The 22,807-nt window shown below is 35.7% G+C and overlaps 1 protein-coding gene across 1 annotated transcript in view; it reads left to right on the top strand.

Annotated features, from left to right (window-relative positions):
* The first annotated feature begins 282 nt into the window (after positions 1 to 282).
* Positions 283 to 22,807, top strand: part of RFX7 (regulatory factor X7) — a 143,330-nt gene continuing 120,805 nt past the window's right edge. Inside the window, exons 1-2 of the mRNA XM_012783066.3 lie at positions 283 to 365; positions 527 to 689. Of these exons, the coding sequence (XP_012638520.1) occupies positions 529 to 689 (161 nt within the window). The 5' untranslated portion in view covers positions 283 to 365; positions 527 to 528. The remainder of the gene's footprint in view (positions 366 to 526; positions 690 to 22,807) is intronic.

Raw genomic sequence — 22,807 nt, 5'->3', positions numbered from 1 at the left:
CGGGAGCGAGTGGCGGCGGCGGCGGCGGCGTGGGGAGTGGCGTGGAGCGGAGCCTGAGGCTGAAGCAGCGTGGGGACCCTGGAGTAGAAAGCCCCGGGGACAAAGAAGGAAGGCCGGGCAGAGAAGTCCCTGAGCAACCGTTCTCCTTGGATTTTGGGGGGAGCCTGCCCCCCCACCTCGTCATCAAACGCCCCTTCCTCACCCCCCAGCCCCGGCCGCTGACTGGAGGAGGCGGCGGCGGCGGGGGGCTGAGGGGCGCCGCCATGCCTCTCCCTCGGTGAAGCGCCCTAGCCGTGAGGAGCCGCTCGGTCTCCCCGGTGATGTCCTCCAGGCGGCAGGCGAAAGCGACTCACTCGAGCCCTGGGGTAAAGGCCTAGCTTATCCAGCTTCCTTCCTCCTCCTCCTCCTCCTCTTCCCCTCTACCCCCCTCTTCCTCCTCTCCCCCCTTCGTCCTCCCCTCCCCGTCTCTTTCCTCACCCTTCCCCGCGCCCCCATCTTCCCTCCCTCCCTCCCACCCCTCCAGCAGCGATGGCAGAGGAACAACAACAGCCGCCACCACAGCAGCCTGATGCCCATCAGCAGCTTCCCCCCAGCGCCCCCAACTCGGGGGTGGCCCTGCCAGCCCTTGTGCCCGGGCTGCCAGGGACAGAGGCCAGCGCGCTGCAACACAAGATCAAGAACTCCATCTGGTAAGAGGATCCTCCATCGCTGGGGTAAAAAAGCCCAGGCACATTTCTGCAGCAAAGGGGGTGGAGGGTGGGGGGTGGGGGGCGGCGGGCGGGGGAGCGGAGGAGGAGGTTGATGCATTCATTGAATGTGGGTTTCCCGAGTCGGGTGCATCTGTGTAGGACCTCTACAGCCCATGGTCTCCTTAGCCAAAAATGCTTTTACCCTCTCCTCAATCGTGAAATGCAGATGAACAAATTATTTGTGTTTTTCACTTAGTGTAGGAGGACTATGGGTCGAAATTAAGTCATATTGCATGATGTTAGCATGAATTTGAACTGGAGAATGTGAAATGTGTTTACTCCTTTTTGCAGTCATGGAGGAAGAAGTGTATTGTGAATTTTCACCAAACAGACATTGTGCGTAAGAATATTAATATACAGCACAAACCTAATTTAATGTGTCTCTTCCTTTCAGTTGGGTTAGCTGCTGTTTCTGGATATTTTTGCCTCCTTTATTCTAATATTACATTTCCCTTCCAGGGAGTTTATTCTGTGTAGTGATTGTGAGGAAAGTGCTTCTTTGGTATAAAATATTTTAAGGTAGTAGCTTACACCGTAAAGTGATTTTTTTTTTAATTTAAATAAATGAGGACCAAATGTCTTGCCATTTCATGTGTCTTTTAAAAGAAATCATAGGTTGAATATCCTTTGCTATTATTGTATTTGTATGAAAATTTCCATTATTTCAGCATTAGATTGAGCTATTTAAGATTGGTGGCAATCTTGTAATAATTAAATACACTGAGTTGAGTCCATCCTCTGTTAAAGCCATTGCAAATATTCTTTGAATATGAACTTGCATCATTTTGTAGGATTCATTAACTGACGTTTTTAAAAAGTATAGCACTATTTTTAAAATGGAAAGCAATATTTGGAATTTGGTCTAAGAGATTGCTTTTAATAGAAGTTTAAAAATAGAATTAAATGTAGTATAAAAAAAGGCCCTGATTTTGAAAATGGAAATGAAACCTTGCAGGTCAGTCAATTGAATATAGGATATCAAAACTCCTTATTTTTATATTGCAATTTAAAAACAAATGTATCATAAAGGAACTAGCATTGCATGCACAGTATTTACATATTTAAAAACAGTGACAATTTTTAAATACAAAATTAAGGCTTGTTATATAGTAATTTATTATTTTCTTGGCGTGCATCCATGTTGTCATGATACTAATATGAAGTAGGTCAGTGCAGGCTTTAATAGTTTCATACTACACAGTAGTTGGCAGTTGAATATCTTACTTTCAGTTTTAATTTAAAAATGAAGTTTAAATATTTTAAAGGAGAATTTTTTTGGCTTTGACAATAGTCATGTTGTGGCCACTTGAATAGGTCAGATAAATACGATTGTCTTGTGTGTATGTGTGTGTGTGAGAGAGAAAGCAGGCTTTATTCAATGGATACCCTCACCCCCTTTTAAAGCTGGAATTTAAAAAAAGAGATTAGGTTAATTTACTGCTTACCATCAAGGTTTCCACAAAACCATTTTTTGTTTTTTTACCCCTTTTAAGGTGATGTAACTTAGAGTCTCTGAAATCATCATTAAATTGAATTAAGCACCTTTTTATATTCAGATGAGGGACATCCAAATTAAAAGGACTAAAATCTCTTAAGAAAGGTAAATTTTAAAAGTTGAGTCAATAGGTATGTTTTAATTTATAATGAGAACAAAAGGGGAAAGGAATCTTCAGTATATAATTTTAAAATGAGTGAGTTGAATAGGCAGCTAAAGTGTTCGAATAATGATGATAGTGGAGTGCATTTTTTAGTAAATCATGTTATTTGTTAAATATCTTTCATTGATAATTACACATCCAGTACAGTCTAACTGCCCTGACTTCAACATGAGAAAAACTTCTTAAGTCTACTCCAGTTTTGGTACTTTCTTTGAAAAACTAAGGGGCAACAAACACCTTAATCCCAAAATGTGCAATTTTATGTCTTTATTTTTAAATTGTAATGATACACTTACTACCATTTCATTTTCAACTTTAGAAATCCAATTTGCAAAAGTGATTTTTTATGTTACATTTGAAACTTAGAATAAACATTAGTGGATAATAAACAATATTAGTAGATGTATTTAATATATAGCCTCCCTGCTCCATAAGACCAGATTTAATATTATTCAAGTGACTATTTAAAATAAAGATGTTAAAAAGTGAAAGCTTCTTTACTACCATCTTCTAACAAATAGTATATGTGTATTAAATTTAAATAATTTTTAATACATAAAATTGCAGTTCCTTAGCTCTCTCATTTCACATTTTTGAGGCAATAATATTATCTTACCAATTATTTTATCACCTGATAATGTTCTGAGCGATTACCAGTTTTGTTCTTACTTCCTGTATCATCGTCTGATACCATTACTAATGAGAACTTAAAATTACATTGAAAAGAAATGTGATATTTAAAAATAATCAAATGGGTTTTGCATTTAGGTTGATCATAGTTTCTGAATTACTGGGCTTGCAGATCACAAACAAGTCTGCACTTGTCTTCCTACTCTACAAATATAAATATAGTATGTGATGTAGGCCTTTCGCTGGACAATGAGTTATTTATTATCTCTGTTCATAATTAATTCTGTTTATTAAACTAAAATGCTATTTGATAAAAATATGTCCATTGTAATTTCAGGCATTAAATGAGCCTCTGGGAAAAAAATACTCAAAATTGAAACCATTGTAGTTAATGAGATTGGAAACTATATTTCTTAAGAAATGGAAATATAATTAATTTTTAAGGTAGTTCTAGAAAATAAAGGCACTGCTTAACTTGATAGTGTTGTTATGTTTCTATAGTATGTTTTTGAATACCTTCAACTTAAGTCTAGGTTTACAAGTCCACACTTATTCATTTCCACTTCATAGATAAAAGGTCCAAATCACCTACACTCCTTACTTGAAAAGAGATTTTTTTTTGTAGAGGTGTACTTCAGTGATGAATATGCTATAAGAAAGTTATTCGTATTTTCTAAACAAAATTCTAAAATTTTTTTAATTAAGAAAACTAGTAACCCATGTATTTTTTTTAAATAAAGGCTCATACTGGCAACCTTAAAGCTACAACCCAACCTACCTGCAAACTTTAGCTTACATTGCACCCCTCTTTGGTTACCTCAGAAATGAATACCAAAGCAAGTTTTCCCATTCTCCTATTTCCCAGTGTATGGGAAAAATGAAAATTTGTATTTAGTTTAAATAACAACAAAAAAATATAAGTGCCTTTCTTTACCTTTTTAAAGCAGTTTTACTTGAAACTCTCTGATAGAATAAAATTGCTCTTGAAAAAATAGTATAGAGAAAATAACATTTGCAATTTCTTCTGCTTATTTGACTAGTTATATTTATGAATAGATCATACTTAATGGGTGGGAGAGAATAGCATATTTGCAGTGAGGCTGTAACTTAGAGGTACAAGGTTGATCATCCCTAATCCAAAATCTGAAATGCTCCAAAATTTGAAACTTCTTTAGTGCTGATATGACTCCACAAGTGGAAAATTCCACGCCTGACCTGTATGACAGGTCACAGTAAAAATTTTGTGTCCTACACAAAATTATTTAAGATATTGTATAAAATTACTTTTAGGCTGTTTGTATAAGGTTAATATGAAGCAAATGAATTTTATATTTAGATTTGGGTCCTTTCCCCAAGATATTATATGCAAATATCCCCAAGTCCAGAAATCTCCAAAATCTGAAACACTTCTGGTCTGAAGCATTTCAGATAAGGGACATTCAACCTGTAATAAACTTTTACCTAGAAATTGAAATTAAACCTGATGTTTTATTGTAGAAAATATGCTTTTTTTTTTTTTTTTTTTTTTTTTGAGACATTGTCTCGCTTTGTTGCCTAGGCTAGAGTGAGTGCCGTGGCGTCAGCCTAGCTCACAGCAACCTCAGACTCCTGGGCTCAAGCGATCCTTCTGTCTCAGCCTCCCAAGTAGCTGGGACTACAGGCATGAGCCACCATGCCCGGCTAATTTTTTCTATATATATTAGTTGGCCAATTAGTTTCTTTCTATTTTATAGTAGAGACGGGGTCTCGCTCTTGCTCAGGCTGGTTTCGAACTCCCGACCTCGAGCAATCCGCCCGCCTCGGCCTCCCAGAGAGCTAGGATTACAGGCGTGAGCCACTGCGCCCGGCCGAAAATATGCTTTTTTTAATATATATATGAATTTTTTTTTTTTTTGAGACAGTCTCTGTCACCCAGGCTAGAGTATTGTGGTATCAGGCTAGCTCACAGCAATCTAAAACTTCTGGACTCTAGCTATCCTCCTGCCTTGGCCTCCCAGAGTGCTAGGATTACTGGCATGAACCACGGTGCCTGGCCTGTAGAAAATATTCTAGTCCTATATTTACCCAAACAAATTCAGAGATTCTTAAAAGAATTAGTGATCAGTTTTTATTTATGTAACTTTTTATTTGCAGATAAGATCTTATAAACATTTTCTTAAGAGGTCCTGTAAGATCTATCATTGTTCTACCCACTTTATGGTAAGAGAGAAACCAAACCAAATGATATGATCGATCTGTAGGGTTCCTCTGATTCCTTATCAGATCCTAGAAACTGCTAGGGTCAGAGTTCCTTGTCTTTATGCAATCCTATAAGGCATACAAATTTATAAATCTAGTATGTTTTAGGCTTAGAATTATAATCAAAGTAGAACTATATATGGTGGTCCCTTTTGGTGGTTTTCTAAATTCTAAACCTAAATTGAGCAATTTTCTTTTACTTATTTATTGTGATGACAGTAAACCTCTTGATATTAAGTGATTATCTTGTTTCCATCTTAACTACAGTGAGCAAAGTTTGGTACTCCATAAGGTTTACATAGTGATGCCATGTTAGTTCTGATTTCTGTCCCCTGTCCTAGAACACATTAGTTCAGTTTTGTCCTTGGTTCTGGGTCAGGCAATACATTAGCTGTATCTGAGAAATATTTTTTTTTTTTTATTTTTTTTTTTTTGAGACAGAGTCTCGCTTTGTTGTCCAGGCTAGAGTGAGTGCCGTGGCGTCAGCCTAGCTCACAGCAACCTCAAACTCCTGGGCTCGAGCGATCCTTCTGCCTCAGCCTCCCGAGTAGCTGGGACTACAGGCATGCGCCACCATGCCCGGCTAATTTTTTTTTATATATATATCAGTTGGCCAATTAATTTCTTTCTATTTATAGTAGAGACGGGGTCTCGCTCTTGCTCAGGCTGGTTTTGAACTCCTGACCTTGAGCAATCCGCCCGACTCGGCCTCCCAAGAGCTAGGATTACAGGCGTGAGCCACAGCGCCCGGCCTTGAGAAATAGTTATTGATCAACTGCAGTGGGAAACATTTACTATAAACTCATAACTTTAGAGTTTACTTTAACCATAAGGTCATGATGTTCATTTTGTTTTAAAAATAGAAACAGACAAGTACATCAGTTGACTTTCATGTATTTTGATTAAGTTAGTTGACATGCTACCTAACCTGAGTTCAGCCAGTGTTCTATACCAAGCATGCAAAAAACTTAGGGTGCTTTTTGCTTGTCTGGATTGAGGTCAGCTGTGTTGGTTGTGTCCCAACACAAAGTGTTTCTGATGCCAGAAGAAGGCAGCTCCTTGCTCTCCCATGATTTGAAACCGATTAAATTGTCTTCCTATTGACCGGAGAGGCAAGTTAAGCAATTTCAAGCCTGTCAATTTTCTGGTCTTATTTAGGTTAGGAAATGGAGATGTATTTGTATAAAAAATTGACCAATTTGCCTTCTCCATTGGAAGGTGTCTTGAATGATGGTATGTGCAAAACTGATTTAGTTTCTGTCTTACTATTATTATAATTTTTGGCATTATTGGGGAAAATGAACTTCATGGTGATAGAAGAGACAGAGGTTCCTTATTTGTAATGGAAAATATGCTGTGAATAAAAACTTGCATCACATTGCTTTTTATATTAGAAAAATGTTGCACACTAAAGTTGTACAAATGAAAGTTAGAGTAAGCCTTATCATTTACTCAAATTTAAGAACTTCAAACAAGAACAGTATGTAAGTACTCAAATAAATATCTGCTATATACAAAGTACTATGCTAGAGAGACTGGCATTCAAGGAATGCCCATTCACTTGTAATATTAACCTTGTAAAATTAACCTAAGCAAAAATGAGCAATAAAACTTTGTTTTTGTTCAGTTAGGGGACCAGGGAAAGAAGTGACAAATGTCAAAGTGTGAATTCTGGGAAAAGTAGACCTTAGTTTCTGCATTTATAAAATGCAAGGGTTATACTAAATGACCTTGCAGGTTTCTTTAGCTTCAATTTCTATGACTGTTACTAAATGAACATTGACAATAATAATGAAACGTACTGCAAGCATAGTGAAAGACTAACATAATTAACTTACCACAGGCAATCAGCAGAACGTTTTCAGTGGACAGATCATTAGGATTTGTTGGTGTTTCCTTGGGTGTTATTCACCTTGCACAAGGGTGCTGTTATGTGAGATTGTCTGCAAATATTTATTGAGCATGTATTATATTTGAGGTATTTTAAGAGCTGTTTGTTATGCAAAAATATGTAAGGCTATGTAGTAATCCTGGTTATTGGAGAGTTTACTAGCTGCTGGTTGAGAGACTGTAGTAGGGAGGTAGTTTTTGTGCTTTGGTTTTTGTTTTTTGTATAAAGACATGCTCCATGCTTAACTTTTCCCCATAATAATGTAATATTTTAAGGCAGTGGCAAATATCAAATTGTAAATTTGATTATATAAATAAGAAAGGTGTGTATTCTTTTCAGAATAAGTTGGTGTAGGGTTGAGCCTCACAACTATTCTTCTTTGTGTAGGGTAGACATTTTAATAGGTAATTGTGATAAGAGTATACTTTGTAGAGTATAAAGAATAGGAGATTAAGATGATTAATACACATCTCCGACCGAAGTAAAGCACTGTTATCCAGTGCCTCCTTTTCTACCGTTCTATGTTTAGTCTTTTAGTTGCTTTCTCTCCTGCTGTCTGGAGAGTTCTAAGAGTCCAGGTTAAAGATGGGCAGCACGGGCTAACCAATAGGAGGAAGAATTTTCCTGCCTTGGGTAAGATAATAGAATGAGGAACAGTAAGTTCTAAGTACTTAATGCACTTGGTTGCTGACTATGAGTTGAGATATTTAGCATTCATCCTCAATCCACATAAAGAAAAACTTTAAAACATGGTTTAATTTTTCTGTAAATTAAATAGGCATGTACTGTTTTCTGTTTTGTGAGCTGTATACCTCCTAAGATGAAATAGAAACATAATGAGATTTGGTTAATTATGTATAATATCTCCATCAGGCATCTATTACAGTAGTTCCTATATATATATATTACAAAAAGTTGTGTGGGAGGTGAGGTTTTATATTTCCTCATTTCTGAGAGCAAACTAAAAATATGCAGACATTCCTTGCTATTTGAATCTCAAGTTTGGTTCTTGAGTTCAGAGAGTGAGAGGTCAAAGAGTAACGGATTCCAATCTGTTACATCTTGGAGTTTTGGAAGGCATGAGTCGTGCGGTATGACATACTATCTCCTTCAAATAGCCTTACCTAAAAAAAAAATCTGAACCTATTTGTTGTCTAAGTTTGGATAGCAAGGGCTTAGATAGAAAGGATACCTCTACACTCATTCCAACACAATTGCAAATTGATTTGAACTTGCATGCTAAATCTGATTGATTAGTGATGGCCTACCAAGGGCATGGGAATAGGAGGTAATGGTACATATACTTTATAATTGTTTCCCTTTTCTTTCTGAAACCAGTAATTTTTAAAATTTGAGCTCTGTTTTAGATAAAGCATCAGAGTGATTGCAAAGCCAATAGGGCTATTGTGTTGCCATTTATGATGCCTTATTTTAAGATATAAAGCAAGCATGGAGAGCCCTTGGGTTTGTGTTTTTCTTTTTATTTTTCTGTGAGTTTTCTGCTTTGAGTACCTTGTACTCCGAAGTAGCTACAAGATGAGAACAGGGGATTAACTATATTAAGTGGCTACTTCAGTTTGCCTTATCCTAACCTTTTTCTTTGCTTTCATTATCTGCTTAGGTCTGTGCTGGTCTCTTTATCTGCTACCTCAAGAAACTTTCTCTTTTTTCTGCTGATATAAATGCCTCAGTTTAAGATTTAGTTTATGAACCACTGCCTCATGTACCTTTCATCAACTCCCAGGAACAATAATCTGAGTTGTATAATTTAATTTTTTTTTCGATAATTTAGACTGGCCTTATCTGAGATAATTCCATTTTAGTGAGTTTTTATTGAATTTAAATGAAACATTCTTGTTTTCTTATACATAAAGTTTAAAGGAATTCAGAGACTGAATATATCTCAAAGCAATTGGTACATAATTAGTAATTTATAGTGTGACAGCAAAATATGTTATTTGTATATGGGGCAGCCAAGAACCTGCCATTGTTTTTGCAGTATAAAATTTAACAATTTAATTGGATAAGAGTGTCACTTCGGTGACATCTTGCTTGGAGTAAAGTTGGTGCTTTGGGGAACCTGGGAAACATATTCCAACAAGACGCTTTGGCTAATATAAGTGAATCACTTCCCTAATTTGATTGTGGTCATTAGATCTATTAATAGTGTATATATGCAATCTGTGATTTAAATTTCACTCTCAGATTATTAAATGTCTGATCCCTTTTTCTGAAGCAGGAGCTACTAGCAAGCAACATTTAGACAAATTCTACATGTACACATTTTTAAGAAGTGAGAAACTCAAAAATTAATCCTGAATTTATAGACTCAAGTGCTCAGGGGGAACTGAATTCAGTACACATTTATATTAATATCTACTACATACAAGGCGTAGAAGGATTAAAAAGTATTAATAGTAAGACACTATATCTTTAAAACATTCACCCTCTTTTGTGGTAGATATATGCATCATCAATTGAATTTAACCAAAAGTTAAGATTTTGTTAAATGCAATAGTGGTATAATCAGTGGTATAAAAAATAACGCAGTTAGATGAGGGAGGGACTCAGTGAGGACACAATATTGGCAAAAGTCAGGATAGTGGCCTTAATGGAAAATCAAAGGATGAACTATAGATCCAAACGCACTTAACAGTATGCTTACTGGGACATTGTTATTCTCACTAGCAGGAATCAGATTCAAAGTTGTTGATGGCAGTGAGCCTTGCCAATAATGTGAATAATTAGAGGAAATTAGCTTGGGAAAAAATTTGCTTGACCAAGGAATGAGATTTCCACCAACCAATCATAATCCTCTCATCTAAATTTTGATTTACAAGGTAGTAAAAAGGATATAGGCCAGGTGCAGTGATCCCAGCACTTTGGGAGGCTGAGGTGGGAGGATCCCGTGAGCCCAGGAGTTTGAAACCAGCCTCGGCAACATAGCGAGACTCTGCCTTTACAATTAGCCAGGTATGGTGGCATGCACCTATAATCCCACCTACTTGGGAGGCTGAGACAGGAGGATTACTTGAGTCCAGGAGTTTGGGGCTTCAGTGAGCTATGATTGTGCCACTGTACTCCAGCTTAAGCAACAAAGTGAGACCCTGTCTTAAAAAAAGAATATAAAGTAATAAAAGAGAAAGGATGTGGGGTGGGTAGGAAACTGGGGCAGAATACCAGACAGAGTACAGGTAGCCACCACCCCTGTCACCTTAAACTTAGCATTTCATAACCTTTCTTCTATGCCTTGGTATCATGCCACCTTGATTTGCTTCTATTTATAGTTATTCTTCTTCTGATAGTAGATATCAAGTATACTTTCTATCAGTCTGTCAGTATTGGTTTCATCTTTGATTTTTCTCTTTCATCCCCAGGCCCAGTATTTTAAGAAGTTGTCTAGTTTGCAGTGTAACTTAAATTTCTGTCTTCCTATTTCCACTGCCAAAACCATACTTCAGTGCTTCACCATCTTGAGAATTCCTAGATTATTATAGCAGAAACATAGCTGCAGTCTGCCCTTGGCCTTTTTCCCCCATTGAACTATGCCGTATATTCAAAATAAGTCTTCTAAAACATCCTTTTTCATGTAATCCCCTTCTAAAAACCTACAGTAATTTTTTCTTGCCCAAAATATCATGACTAAAGATATTTGTGTTTCAAAGGCTTATGTAATCTAGCCCCATACAATCAGTCCAATCCTATTTCTTGCTGTTCACCAGCATTCAGCATCCACTTTAGTCCAGCAGGCACCCTCACTGTTTGCCTTATGTTTTGTGGTCCTTCTTCTGTTTCTGCTTTGTTCATGCTTTATATCTATCTTTTCTGGAATCTCTACTTCCCTGTCTCCAAATCCTGCTTAATCACATCTTAACTGGTTTTGAAGTCATAGCTCAAGTTACTGTACTGTGAAGTTATTGTACTGTATTCTTTAGCTACTCTAGTCCATATTGGCCTTTTCTTGACCTTATATTGTATGGTGAGTTCTGTGCAATTAAGCACTAAATCACTCTTAATTTTTTCAGTGCTGTTCTAATAAACAACAAATACTTCAATGCTGGAGCAACCCATTTTGCACCTTTTTATTTCTCATCTAGTGGTAGGTACTAGTGAATATCATTTTTGTTTACTACATTCTTAGAGGCATTTTTATTTTTTTCTACATATTAATGTTTCTGTATGTGGTATATTTAATGTGTTAATTTCCTCCCCACACACGTTATTAAACTCATGGTGCATTTTACACAATAGAGGACTATAGCAATTGATCTTTTTAAAAATTGCATTGGTGAAATGGAAGTAATCATTTATTAAGAGTTTCAGTTCTACAAGTCCCATATCTTTCACTATATATCAAGATTAAAAAATGTATATTCCAAGTGAGAGCCATTGTGTCCTTCGTTTTAAAAATACTGAGCAGATTACTACTACGTGATTAAGTAACCTTTCATGACTGAGTATACCACAGTATTTGGGGGTTTTATAAACTGATAAGTTATTCTGTGTCCCAGCCTAGTTCCCAAGAGATAAACTTGAAATTTTAAAGACACTCTAACTTTGAATTGGAGTTGGCTTTCTTAAAGTTTGGTCCTGCTGGTTTAAGCTAGTTTTTTTTAGGAGACAAGACCCAAGGCTAAAGTAATTTGTTGAGTCATGGCTAAAGTCTGAAGATGGCAAAGGAAACCTACGGAGTGAGGGCAACTAAGGAAGGAGGTAGACTTATTTGAAAAGTCTTGAAGGAATAGGATTAAAATAGGTAAAAACTCTTAGGGCCTGCAGTATTTCAAATTCATAAAACTGGCTACCTAGACTGCTAACATAGAGCTTTTTTTCTTTTGGTCTGAAAATCTTGCTTTAAAAGACCCTTTCAGCTTTAAAATTATATTTTATATTATGCTACTTGGTTTGTTAAGTTCTCAAATTATGGTCATATTAGTATCACCTGGAAACTTTAGAAATTTAAATTTGAGGGCTCCATCCTAAATTTACTGTAACAGAAACTCTGGGGCTATGGTGAGCAGTCTTGTTTGAACAAGCCCCCTAGGTGATTCTGATTCTCAAACTGAAGTTTGATAACCACAGGATTAGAGGATTCATCTTTAAAGAGAATATACTAAGCCAAAGTCTTTTGTGGCCAAGTTTTAGTATAGTAGTCCTCCCTCTTCTGCAATTTCACTTTCCAAGGTTTCATTTACCCTTGGTCAACTGGTCTGAAAATATTAAATGGAAAATTCCAGACATAAACAATTCATGTTTTAAATTGCACTCCATTCTGAGTAGCATGTTGAAATCTCATGCTATCCTACTCTGTCGTGTCCAGGACACGAATTGTCCCCTGTTTATTAGCATGTCTACACCTTATATGCTACCCACCCATCAGTCACTTGTAGCCGACTCGGTTAATGGTATTGCAGTGCTGTTTTCAAGTAACCCTTATTAATATTTACTTACTACTGTTACTTATTTTACTATTTACTATGTATTTTATTATAGTTATTATTAATCATTAGTTATTGTTAATCTTACTGTGCTTAATTTATATTTAATAGATTAAACTATATCATAGTTATACATAGGAAAAAACATAATATACATAGGGTCTGGTACTATCTGTGGTTTCAGGCATCCACGGGGGTCTTGGAATGTATCCCTGAAGGATAAGGGAGGACCGCTATATTCTGAATCATTCTTAAGTACCCTAGGTAGAAGTAATAATAATAATTCTTTAATTTTAATTTTCATAGTATTTGAATATAATTCTGCTATAGCATTATTAGCCTGTGTTGTACATTTCCCTTCCTCCAAACTGAAACTTTATTCTCAGTAATTGTGTATTAAATGAATTGGTGAATAAAAATTGAACACATCATTGAGCTCAGTTCTAGTCAATAGTTAAAAGTCACACACACACACACACACACAGAGAAAATACCAGTGATTCATGTGCAAGACAGTATGGGATATGTAATCAGGGGTCAACAAACTTTTTCTCCAGAAGGCCAGATAGTAAATAGTTTTGGCTTTTTTGGGCATAGAATCTCTGTTGCTATTACTTTACTCTGCCATTGTATCAGGGGATTACCCATAGACTATATATAAATCAATGGATGTGGGTGGATTTGGCCTTCAGGCAGTAGTAGTTTTTGGATCCCTGTATCCCATTGACATGCTGAGAAAACAAAGGATACAGATAACAGTTCTCAATCTTCTCTCCTTTTCCTTGAAAAACAATGGATAATGATCACCTCGCTTGATATTAATTGTCTTGTAATTCTCCCTTGAGTAAACCCAGAATTATATGTAAAGCAAGTAGAATACAAATAAGTGAGAGTTGTATTTCAGGACTAGTCCTAACTCATTTCCTAATATTAATAACAATAATAAAGTCTGTTGACTTCTGGCTTCTGGCCTGACACATCAAGAGCTTAGAAGTCCTCATTTCTGTCATCAGAACAAGAAAAAAAAGCTGAACAAACTGATAATCAGCAACTCTTCTTAGATCCTTTGGAGAATTGAAGTTACAGGGCAAAGGGCTGGCTCTGAATACTGGGGAGATAGGTGATGCAGAGAATCATAGATTACCTGGAGCAGCATCCCAGTAGTAGAAGCCCACAGCTAAAGCCAGTATAGGTAGAAGCTGATGAATTGCTGGAGGCTCAATGTGGACTAGCTTGAGATTTAAAAACTCAAAGGGTGTCTAGTTTTAGAGTTTTAGGAGCAGTTTCAACTTCCAGGAGCCCTACCAGATTCTCACTGTGAGTATCAGAGAAAAATTCCCCTGTGCTTCTTGCAGGTGGAGGAAAAAGTAACCATTTTGAAATGTGCCCAGAGTTCTGTGTTCTCTTCAACAACATTTTCCCTCAAAGGAAACTGTTATATTTTACTTTAACTAGGTCTTTACCGAAGCCTCACAACCTGGAGGAAGGAAAATATCTACCTCCAGCCCCCTCTAACCTTTGATGTGAGAGAAGGAAAATACTCAGCTCAGACTGTGTAAGACTGAGACCTAATCATAAAACTCTAGAATGCTTTCCCTCCCCCTACAGTTTACCACCAAATCAGTAGGGTTCCTGTGTAATAACAGAAGATTACAGTTAAAAGAATTATAATCCTTACTTAGGGAGTCTCAGTGGACACCCAAAACAGTAGGGGGAGATAAAAACAAGAACCCTAGAAAAAATTTTAGCTTCTGACACCACAGTTACGATAAACAGTAAATACGACCAAACTCCTAATCAAATAAGCATACAACCTCATAATAAAGGTATATCTCAGTTCCATTTACTCAATATATTATTTCTAGCTTTCAACTAGAAATTACAAGGCATGCTAAAAGGCAAAAAAAACCAACAAAACCCCACTTTCTGAAAAAGCAAAACTAACCATTAGAATCAGACTCAGATATGACAGAATTTGGAATTGTCAGGGAATTTAGAATAACTATGATTAATATGTTAAGAGCTCAAAAGGAAAAAGTGGACAACATGTAAGAACAGATAGGTAAGGTAAGTAGAGAAATGGAAACTTTAAGTAAGAATCCAAAGGAAACATTTGAAATGAAAGACACTAACAGAAACGAAGAATGCCTTTGATGGCCTCATCAGTAAACTAGATAAGACAACATGACTGAGGAAAGCATCTGTGAGTGTGAAGATATATCAGTAGAAGCTTTCAAAACTGAAATGTAAAGAGAAAAAATAAAAAAGATGGAACAGAGCATCCAAGAACTGTGGGACAATTACAGAAGGTATAACATAAGTATAATGAGAATATCAGAAATAGTACAAAGAAAGAAACAGAAGAAATATTATTTGAAGTAATAATGGTTTGAGAATTTTACAAAATTAATAACACATACCAAATCATATATCTAGGAAGCTCAGAGAACACCAACCAGGGTAAATACTAAAAATTCTATATACCTAGGCATATTTTGTTCAAACAGTAGGAAATTAAAGACAGAAAATCTTGAAAGAAGCTGGAGAGAGAAAAATGACTATCTACAAGGGAATAAGGATAAGAATTGCATCAGATTTGTCTTCAGAAACCATGTAAGCAAGAAGACAGTGGAGTGAAATATTTAATGTTAAAAGAAAAAAAACTAAAACCACCAACCTAGAATTTTGTGTCCAGCAAAACTGACTTTCAAAATAGAGTAGAAATAATGACTTTCTTAGACAAACAAAACTTGAAATTTGTCACCGCAAAATGTGAAAAGGTCTTCAGAGAAAAGGAAAACAATACAGATTAGAAACAGAGCTACATAAAGGAAGAGCGAGAAGGAAAAGAAGGTACAATAAAATCTTTTATTTTCTTATATTGATATAATAGATAATTGTTCAAAATAACAGCAACAGTGTATTCAGTGATTATAGCTCATGGATAAGTGAAATGAATGACAGCAGTGTTGTAAGAGATGGGCTGGAGAAGTTATAAATACACTGTTATAAGATATTTGCACTAATAGTGAAGCAGTATATTTTTATTTCCAAGTGGACTTGGATTATTCATAAATGTGTATTGCAAACTCTAGAGCAACCACTAAAATTTAAATGAAGTGTAGTTGATATGCTAGGAGTATAGAGAAGATGAAATTATTAATATGCTCAAAACCAGAGGAGGCAGAAATAGAAAGGAAAACAAAAAATAGAAACAAAAAGGGCAATGAATAATAAACAGTTACAAACATGGTACATGTTAACCCAGCTGTATCAATAATCACTTTAAATAATACCAGCTAAAAGATAGACTGTCAGAGTGGATAAATAGCAAAACCCAACTCTGTATGTTGTCTACAAGTATATAATTTATAGACTCTGGTACTTTATCATTTAGTAACCAGTTACTTGTAACATACTTCATGGATGTGTTGTAACACTGAATTTGAGAACTTTTGCTATAAAAGTTGCAAGCAAATGGCAAAGTGCTTAAGTTATAGAAGAGTTGAAGGGGAAATGGCCATATTTTTTTGCCTAGATTTATGTTTAAACCACTTAATTTTCTCCACTTAGAATTAATTTGACAAATAATTATTAAGCACTTACATGGATTCTGATTTTTTATAAAACAGCTTTATTGAGATAATTTTCAGACCATTATATTCATCTGTTTTAAGCATGCAGTTAAATGGTTTTTAGTATATTTACAAAGTTGTGCAATCGTCACCATGATCTAATTTGAGAACAATTTGATTTTTTTAAGCAGTTGAAAAATGAATTATAGTGACTGGACTACATAGCAATTAGAAATAGAAAGGTTATTTATCCAATTATAATTCTCAAGGGTCAAAGACAGTAGGAACATTTGAGGTTGTGTTTTTTGTATTTGTTTTTTGTTTTTTAATATTGGTGAAACTTCACAATAGGATATGGGTTTCTAGAAACTCAGAAGATGAAGTTGCACTTGGCTGTGTTCTTTTTTTCTGACTCCTTTCCTTGCTTTTATACTCAGTGGATCAGTGCTCTATTACTTTTGATATGCTACAAAGCTTTCTTCTACTTACATGCTTACTGCTAAAAAAATTATCAAAGTATTGTGTTGAGTTTCACCATAACTGATCAAATACTTGCGTGGGTTTCCTGTGGTGCACATTATTTTCAGACACTTCTACGTGATGTATTTGTGATTATAAAGTACTATATGTAACCTGTCTTTTTTTTCTGTGACATATTTTGAACATTAAGGTAATTATACTCCTCTACATTAGTTTTCTCTTAAGATGAATAGAAAATTTCTCTGCCAAGCATAGAAATTTATTAAATAGTAACTTCTATAAAATATCTTGCTTATTTAATAGCTCTAAGATGAAAAATTATCAGAATCACAGAGAGGTAACCCAGTGTAGTGGTATAATAAGTCATTATTATAAGTTCTGGAATTAGTTGCTTGAGTTTGCCACCTAAGTCACCTCAGTTGACTATGAAGCTATTTCCTTTTTCAGTAAACTAAAAGTATTAATAGTAATAGTACTTACCTTATAATATTGTAATGAAGACTAAAGGAGATAATTCATACAAAACACCATAGAATCTGGCACATGGTGTAAGTACTTAATAAATGTTGGCTGTTATTTTTTTAACAGCAATAAAATTCAAAGAACCTTTTCATTTTAACATACCATCTATATACAAGGTTATATGATTACTTCTGATTCTGATTACTGTATTACTGTACTGTGTTGGAGGGAACCATGATATGTGAAGGAAGACTTTTCCAGGCAGCAGTAACAGCAAATGCAAAGGTCTTGAGAAGGCTGCATGCAAAGAGGCAGCAGCAAGAATGCTGTGAGCGTGGTAGAGTGTAGCAGATAAGGTCAGAGGTAAGGAAGGGGACAGGTTTGTGTTGAGCTTTGCAGATTTTATAAGCACTAAGACTTATGCTTTCATTCTGAGTGAAATGGGCATCACGGGAGGACTCTGAGCAGAGGGGTGACATATGACCCAACTGATGCTTTAAAAGGCTCACTTGGCTGCTGTGTTTAGAAGAGAATGTAGAATATGGGTAAAGGGCAGACACAGGGAGACCAGACAGCATGGAGTCACACTGAAATTTTGTTTGTGTAAGAGATGAAGTAAATACATCTAAATACATCACATTAATAAGTCTTAGGGTATTGCAGTTAGCTATGAGTGATTTTATTTAAATATTAATCTATTTTCCAAAAATTTTATGTGATGTATTAGGCTTTTTGATTAGATAGATGTACTTGCATATTAAGTACAGTATTATGTGTACAATTATTAAATCTGAAGGATTTGCCCATCAAAGAGACTGAATGTTCATAATCTGAGTACAATGAAGCATCAGCAATTTCAAATAAATGACCTAAGTAAATTAGTAAAAAGTAAGAATTAAGGAATAAAACATTTTACATATAATTCAGTTATTTTAAATAACTAGAATATAACTAAACTATTAACAGTAGAGATAGAAGATGCAAACGATTATCATAACAGCCTAGCAGCCTTACTACTCCTGGTTTCCTCTTTCAGTGGAGTTTTGTCAGTTACTATATTGAAGTCTCAAACTCTTTTATAAATAATTGAATTTAGATCACAGTCTTAATAGACTACTCTAATTGGTCTTGTTCCTTCGCCTGCTGTCCTTTTGCCTGATCCACTTTCTGCCTGCACCACCGCCTTAGTAAATTTCAGATTATCCCCTTCAGAACTCAGCTCAATTAACTATTAATACAAAAGAAACCTTTCCTGAGTCCTTTAAGTTCTTGATCACTCTCCCTCTAAATTCTAATTCTTGTTACCACTTGTTAAAATTATAATAAAATAATTATACATTTATGTAGTTTCCTTTGTTAGATTATTAGAACTATGTGTATGGATTAGATAGTATCTCTCTTACTTGCAGAAGTTTCCCCAGTGCAGAATGAATGCATGCATGAAAGGACAAGCTAACTTAGTAACTACCAAACTTCTTGTAGATTTCAGTTGGAGGTCTGGTGCAGTTTTCCTGGGATTTCTCCTCCTACTGTCCACCCACTCATGTAGTGTTTTAAGTTGTAAGTAACTAAATGTGGTTGAGGTTATAAATGAAAACAGCAAACATTAGTATTGGGTAAAAATTTAAGTTTCCTTGGTACATCATTTTCAGTAACAGTAGCATAGCTTACTGTTAAGTTTCTCTTTACAGACAACCTTTTGAATGTTTTAGTGTTAATATAGATAGTATTACCAAGATATTATATATCATCTTATTAGCATTTCAATAAGCATGTATAATTGCAAGGTTTTTTTTTAGCTTAAGTTTGAAACATTTTCCTGAAATTCACCTATGTTTCCTTTTCCCTTGGTGTGGTAGATTTTACTAATATTTGTTGTATACTTTTTTATAATATGCTGTTCAGTTTCAAAGAAGTGTCCAGTGCTCTTAATAAAAATATGTTAATTTTTTAAATGATTTCTCATTTGTCATAGGGAAGGAGGAAAACATTAATTCTGGTGGCACTACCATACTTAAAAAAATTTTTTTAACCTTTGGAAATTATGACATCAAATTAGCATTGCCTGCTGAAAACAAATATGAGGAAAATCTGGCATATATGACAGTTAATTACACTTAGCTGTGATCTTTAAGGCTTAATTTTGAAGGGATATGATTTCTTTACTGAAGGCCACTTCCAAAGAATTCAAGATTAACCAAGCACTATGCCTTCTTAAAAATTTATTTTTATTTTCAATTGGCAAATAATAATTGTAAATATTTATGGGGTACAATGTGGTGTTTCCATATGTGTATACATTGTGGAATGAGCAAATCAGGCTAATTAACATATCTGTCACCTCACATTTTTATTTGTTTGGGTGAGAACATTTAAAACCCAGTCTTTTAGCAATTTTGATACTTACAATACATTATTATTAACTTTGGTCACCTTGCTGTGCAGTAGATTTCCAGAACTTACTCCTCCTGGTTAACTAAAACTGAATCCTTTGATCAGCATCTCCCCTTTTCCTGCCCACCCTCCACCCCCAACACTTATGTTTTTACGTCTGTCTCAATTTTTTAAACAACCATTCTGATCACTTTTTCTTTCTGTAGAGTAATAAAGTGTTTGGTCACTATTTCTTACTCTGAGGAAATTTTTAGAGTTTTTAGAAACACAACATAGGGAACTCCAAAGAGTTTCTGCTATATAAAAGAGATCTGAGAAACCCTCAAACAGAAAAAAACCTCCCTTTTGCTTTTTGGTGGTTGGCGACTCCCATCGTAGTGTTTGGGCTGCAGTTTTTGTTTTGTTGCCCTCCCTCTGTGGAGGGTTTCATATAGTTTATGCATAGCTATTTACAGCTTTCATTCTGTTCACCATAATAAGGAAATCTTTGGGTACAGACTTGATTACTAGGGGGTAATTTATATCATAGGTCACACTTAAGTTTTGTTAAATAGCAGGTCTTAACAGAATGCTTAAGTATTTATAATTTTTTTCTATATTACTTTCTTATTCCACTTTTGCTTCTAGCCCGTTTAAGCCTAGGTTTTCCTTCTCAGTTCCTTTCATAACTTTTTCTTTTTTCTTCAGTTCTGCCCCTGAAATTGAGGGCCCAGTGTTTGGCTTCATGGAAATAATGATCAGGGTTTTTCACTTAGCAGTCTCCCTGAGCTAATCTTCCTTAGGGTATGTAGCATCTGTTTTGTCACCCTTCCGGAAGCTGTTCCTTGCTTTTAATCCTTCTTAAGGTGGCTGCCCTCTAGGTAACTAATGTATTCCTGTTGGATGTCTACACCTGTACTTCCTCTCTTTATAATTAATTACTAATTCCTTAGTTCTTCTAGTCACTACTTTAGGTAGACTCTTTGTGGCCCCCAAATATCTGCATTGATCTCTTATTACATCTGCTTCTTTAAACTTGTATTTTATAAATATAAAAGGATTATCTTTTTATCCAGTCTAAAATTAGACACGAGATAATTTCTAATAAATTCTGAATGGAGGTATTTCTTCACAACACTCATGTTAATATAGTAGGAGGTATTTGTGGTGGGAAATTCAGTTTGTCTCCCTATCTTTTGGTGTTCCCTGAATTTTTTCTACATTCCCTTTTTGTTCTGTTGTCTTTCCTCTCTTGATCTTATCCTGTTCCCCTTCTCTTTTACCTTTTTTCTGTCTTCCACCTTCTTCACCCCATCATAAAAGAAGAAAATGTATTCATATAATTTATAAAAATTTTGTGTCTGCTTTTCTTATATGTAGAATCTGAGGAGTTGACAGCTTTATGTTTCTGTATCGGATAGTTTTCAAAGCTTAATTAAGTTATTTAAGAAAAGATGTGAGCCTTTGGTATAAAAAAGATTATATAAAATCATTTAATAATGTACTGTGGAGAAGGTGTGAGTCAGCAAGCAAGTTTAAAGAAAAAAGAGGTTGTGTTAGGTTGATTTCTTGCTTTCTGTAGTCTCCAGATACAAGGCTAGCAAATCCCAACCTGTTGAAGATACCTATTGAAGGCAGAGAGGAATTAAACTAGAAAGTTTGGGATTCCTAACTTCTAAAATGAAATGTGAAATGTTGTGAATTCTCTACATTTTCAACCTATATGGATAGAAGTATAACTTAATGTCTTATTTAAATAATAAAGTAAGTTTTCTATACTTTTTTATCATCAATTTTTTTAGGTAGGTTGGAATATATATTCCACCATTGGCAGTGGTGGAATACTGTAATGAACAGTTCAGAGGTTGCTCAGATAATTGTTCTCCTGGATGAAGGCGATGACCTGTAGAAGGACTATAACTGAAACTCAGCAAGAGAGACCCAGTTTTATGAAATTGTTTTGGGATGTCAGTTGTACAGTATTTACTGCTTGATTGTATAGCTGAGGTTACATGTGTTTAATCTTTGCAATGACTTAAAGGGATAAATGGGCTCTGGAATGATTGCGGCAGATTAGAAAACAAAATAGGCTGTGTGTGGTAGCTCATACCAATAATTCCAGCACTTTGGGAGGCTGAGATGGGAGGATTGATTGAGGTTAGGACTTCAAGACCAGCCTGAGCAATATAGCAAGATCGAATCTCTACAATAATTAAAATATTAGCTGGGCATAGTGGTACACACCTGTAGTTCTTATTACTTGGGAGGCTTAGATGGGAGGATTGCTTGAGTCCAGGAGTTAGAGGACTATGCCACTGCACTCCAGCCTGGGTGACCAGAGTAAGACCCTGTCTCTTTTTTTAAACGAGAAAAAAAAGTTATTTGAGACCTGCATATTTTGGCTGTTTCGAATTACAGTTGTTCATCCCTGAAATCCAAATATAAAACTATTACATTCAGGCCTGGAGCAGTGACTCACGCCTGTAATCCTAGCACTCTGGGAGGCCAAGGTGGGCGGATTGCTCAAGGTCAGGAGTTTGAAACCAGCCTGAGCAAGAGCGAGACCCCATTTCTACTATAAATAGAAGTAAATTAATTGGCCAACTAATATATATAGAAAAAATTAGCCGGGCATGGTGGCACATGCCTGTAGTCCCAGCTACTCAGGAGGCTGAGGCAGTAGGATTGCTTGAGCCCAGGAGTTTGAGGTTGCTGTGAGCTAGGCTGACACCACGGCACTCACTTAGCCTGGGCAATAAAGTGAGACTCTGTCTCAAAAAATAAATAAATAAATAAAATAAAACTATTACATTCAGTAATGTCTAATGATGAAATCTTGTTTGTTACTGCCATTCATGTTCTTTTCTTCATTTAGAATTATAATCAAGTTGTGTTTCAGTTATAATACAAATAAATGATAAAGGAAGCATAACAAATTAGTAGGAGGATTATTTAATAAATAGTATTAGTGCAGTTGGTTAGCTATTTGTGTGAGGGAGGGAATAAATTTAGAGCCTCAACTCACAGCAGTCATCAACAGAATTTCAGATGAACAAATAGTAAATGAAAAAAAACAATGGAATGTTTTTTAAAAACTACAACAAGATAGAAATTAGGCCAGGCACAGTGGATCACACCTGTAATCCCAGCACTCTGGGAGGCTAACGTGGGAAGATTGCTTGAGATCAGGAGTTTGAGACCAGTCTGGCAACCAAATGAGATCCTGTCTCTACAAAAATTTAAAAATTAGCCGGATGTGATATCTCATGCCTGTAGTCCCACCTACTTGGGAGGCCCAGGCAGGAGGATCACT

Source organism: Microcebus murinus, chromosome 6, assembly GCF_040939455.1.
Source record: "Microcebus murinus isolate Inina chromosome 6, M.murinus_Inina_mat1.0, whole genome shotgun sequence".
In the NCBI taxonomy this organism is placed as follows: Eukaryota; Metazoa; Chordata; class Mammalia; order Primates; family Cheirogaleidae; genus Microcebus; species Microcebus murinus.
Note: the sequence above shows the minus strand (reverse complement) of the source record. Positions and strands in the feature narration are given on the sequence as shown.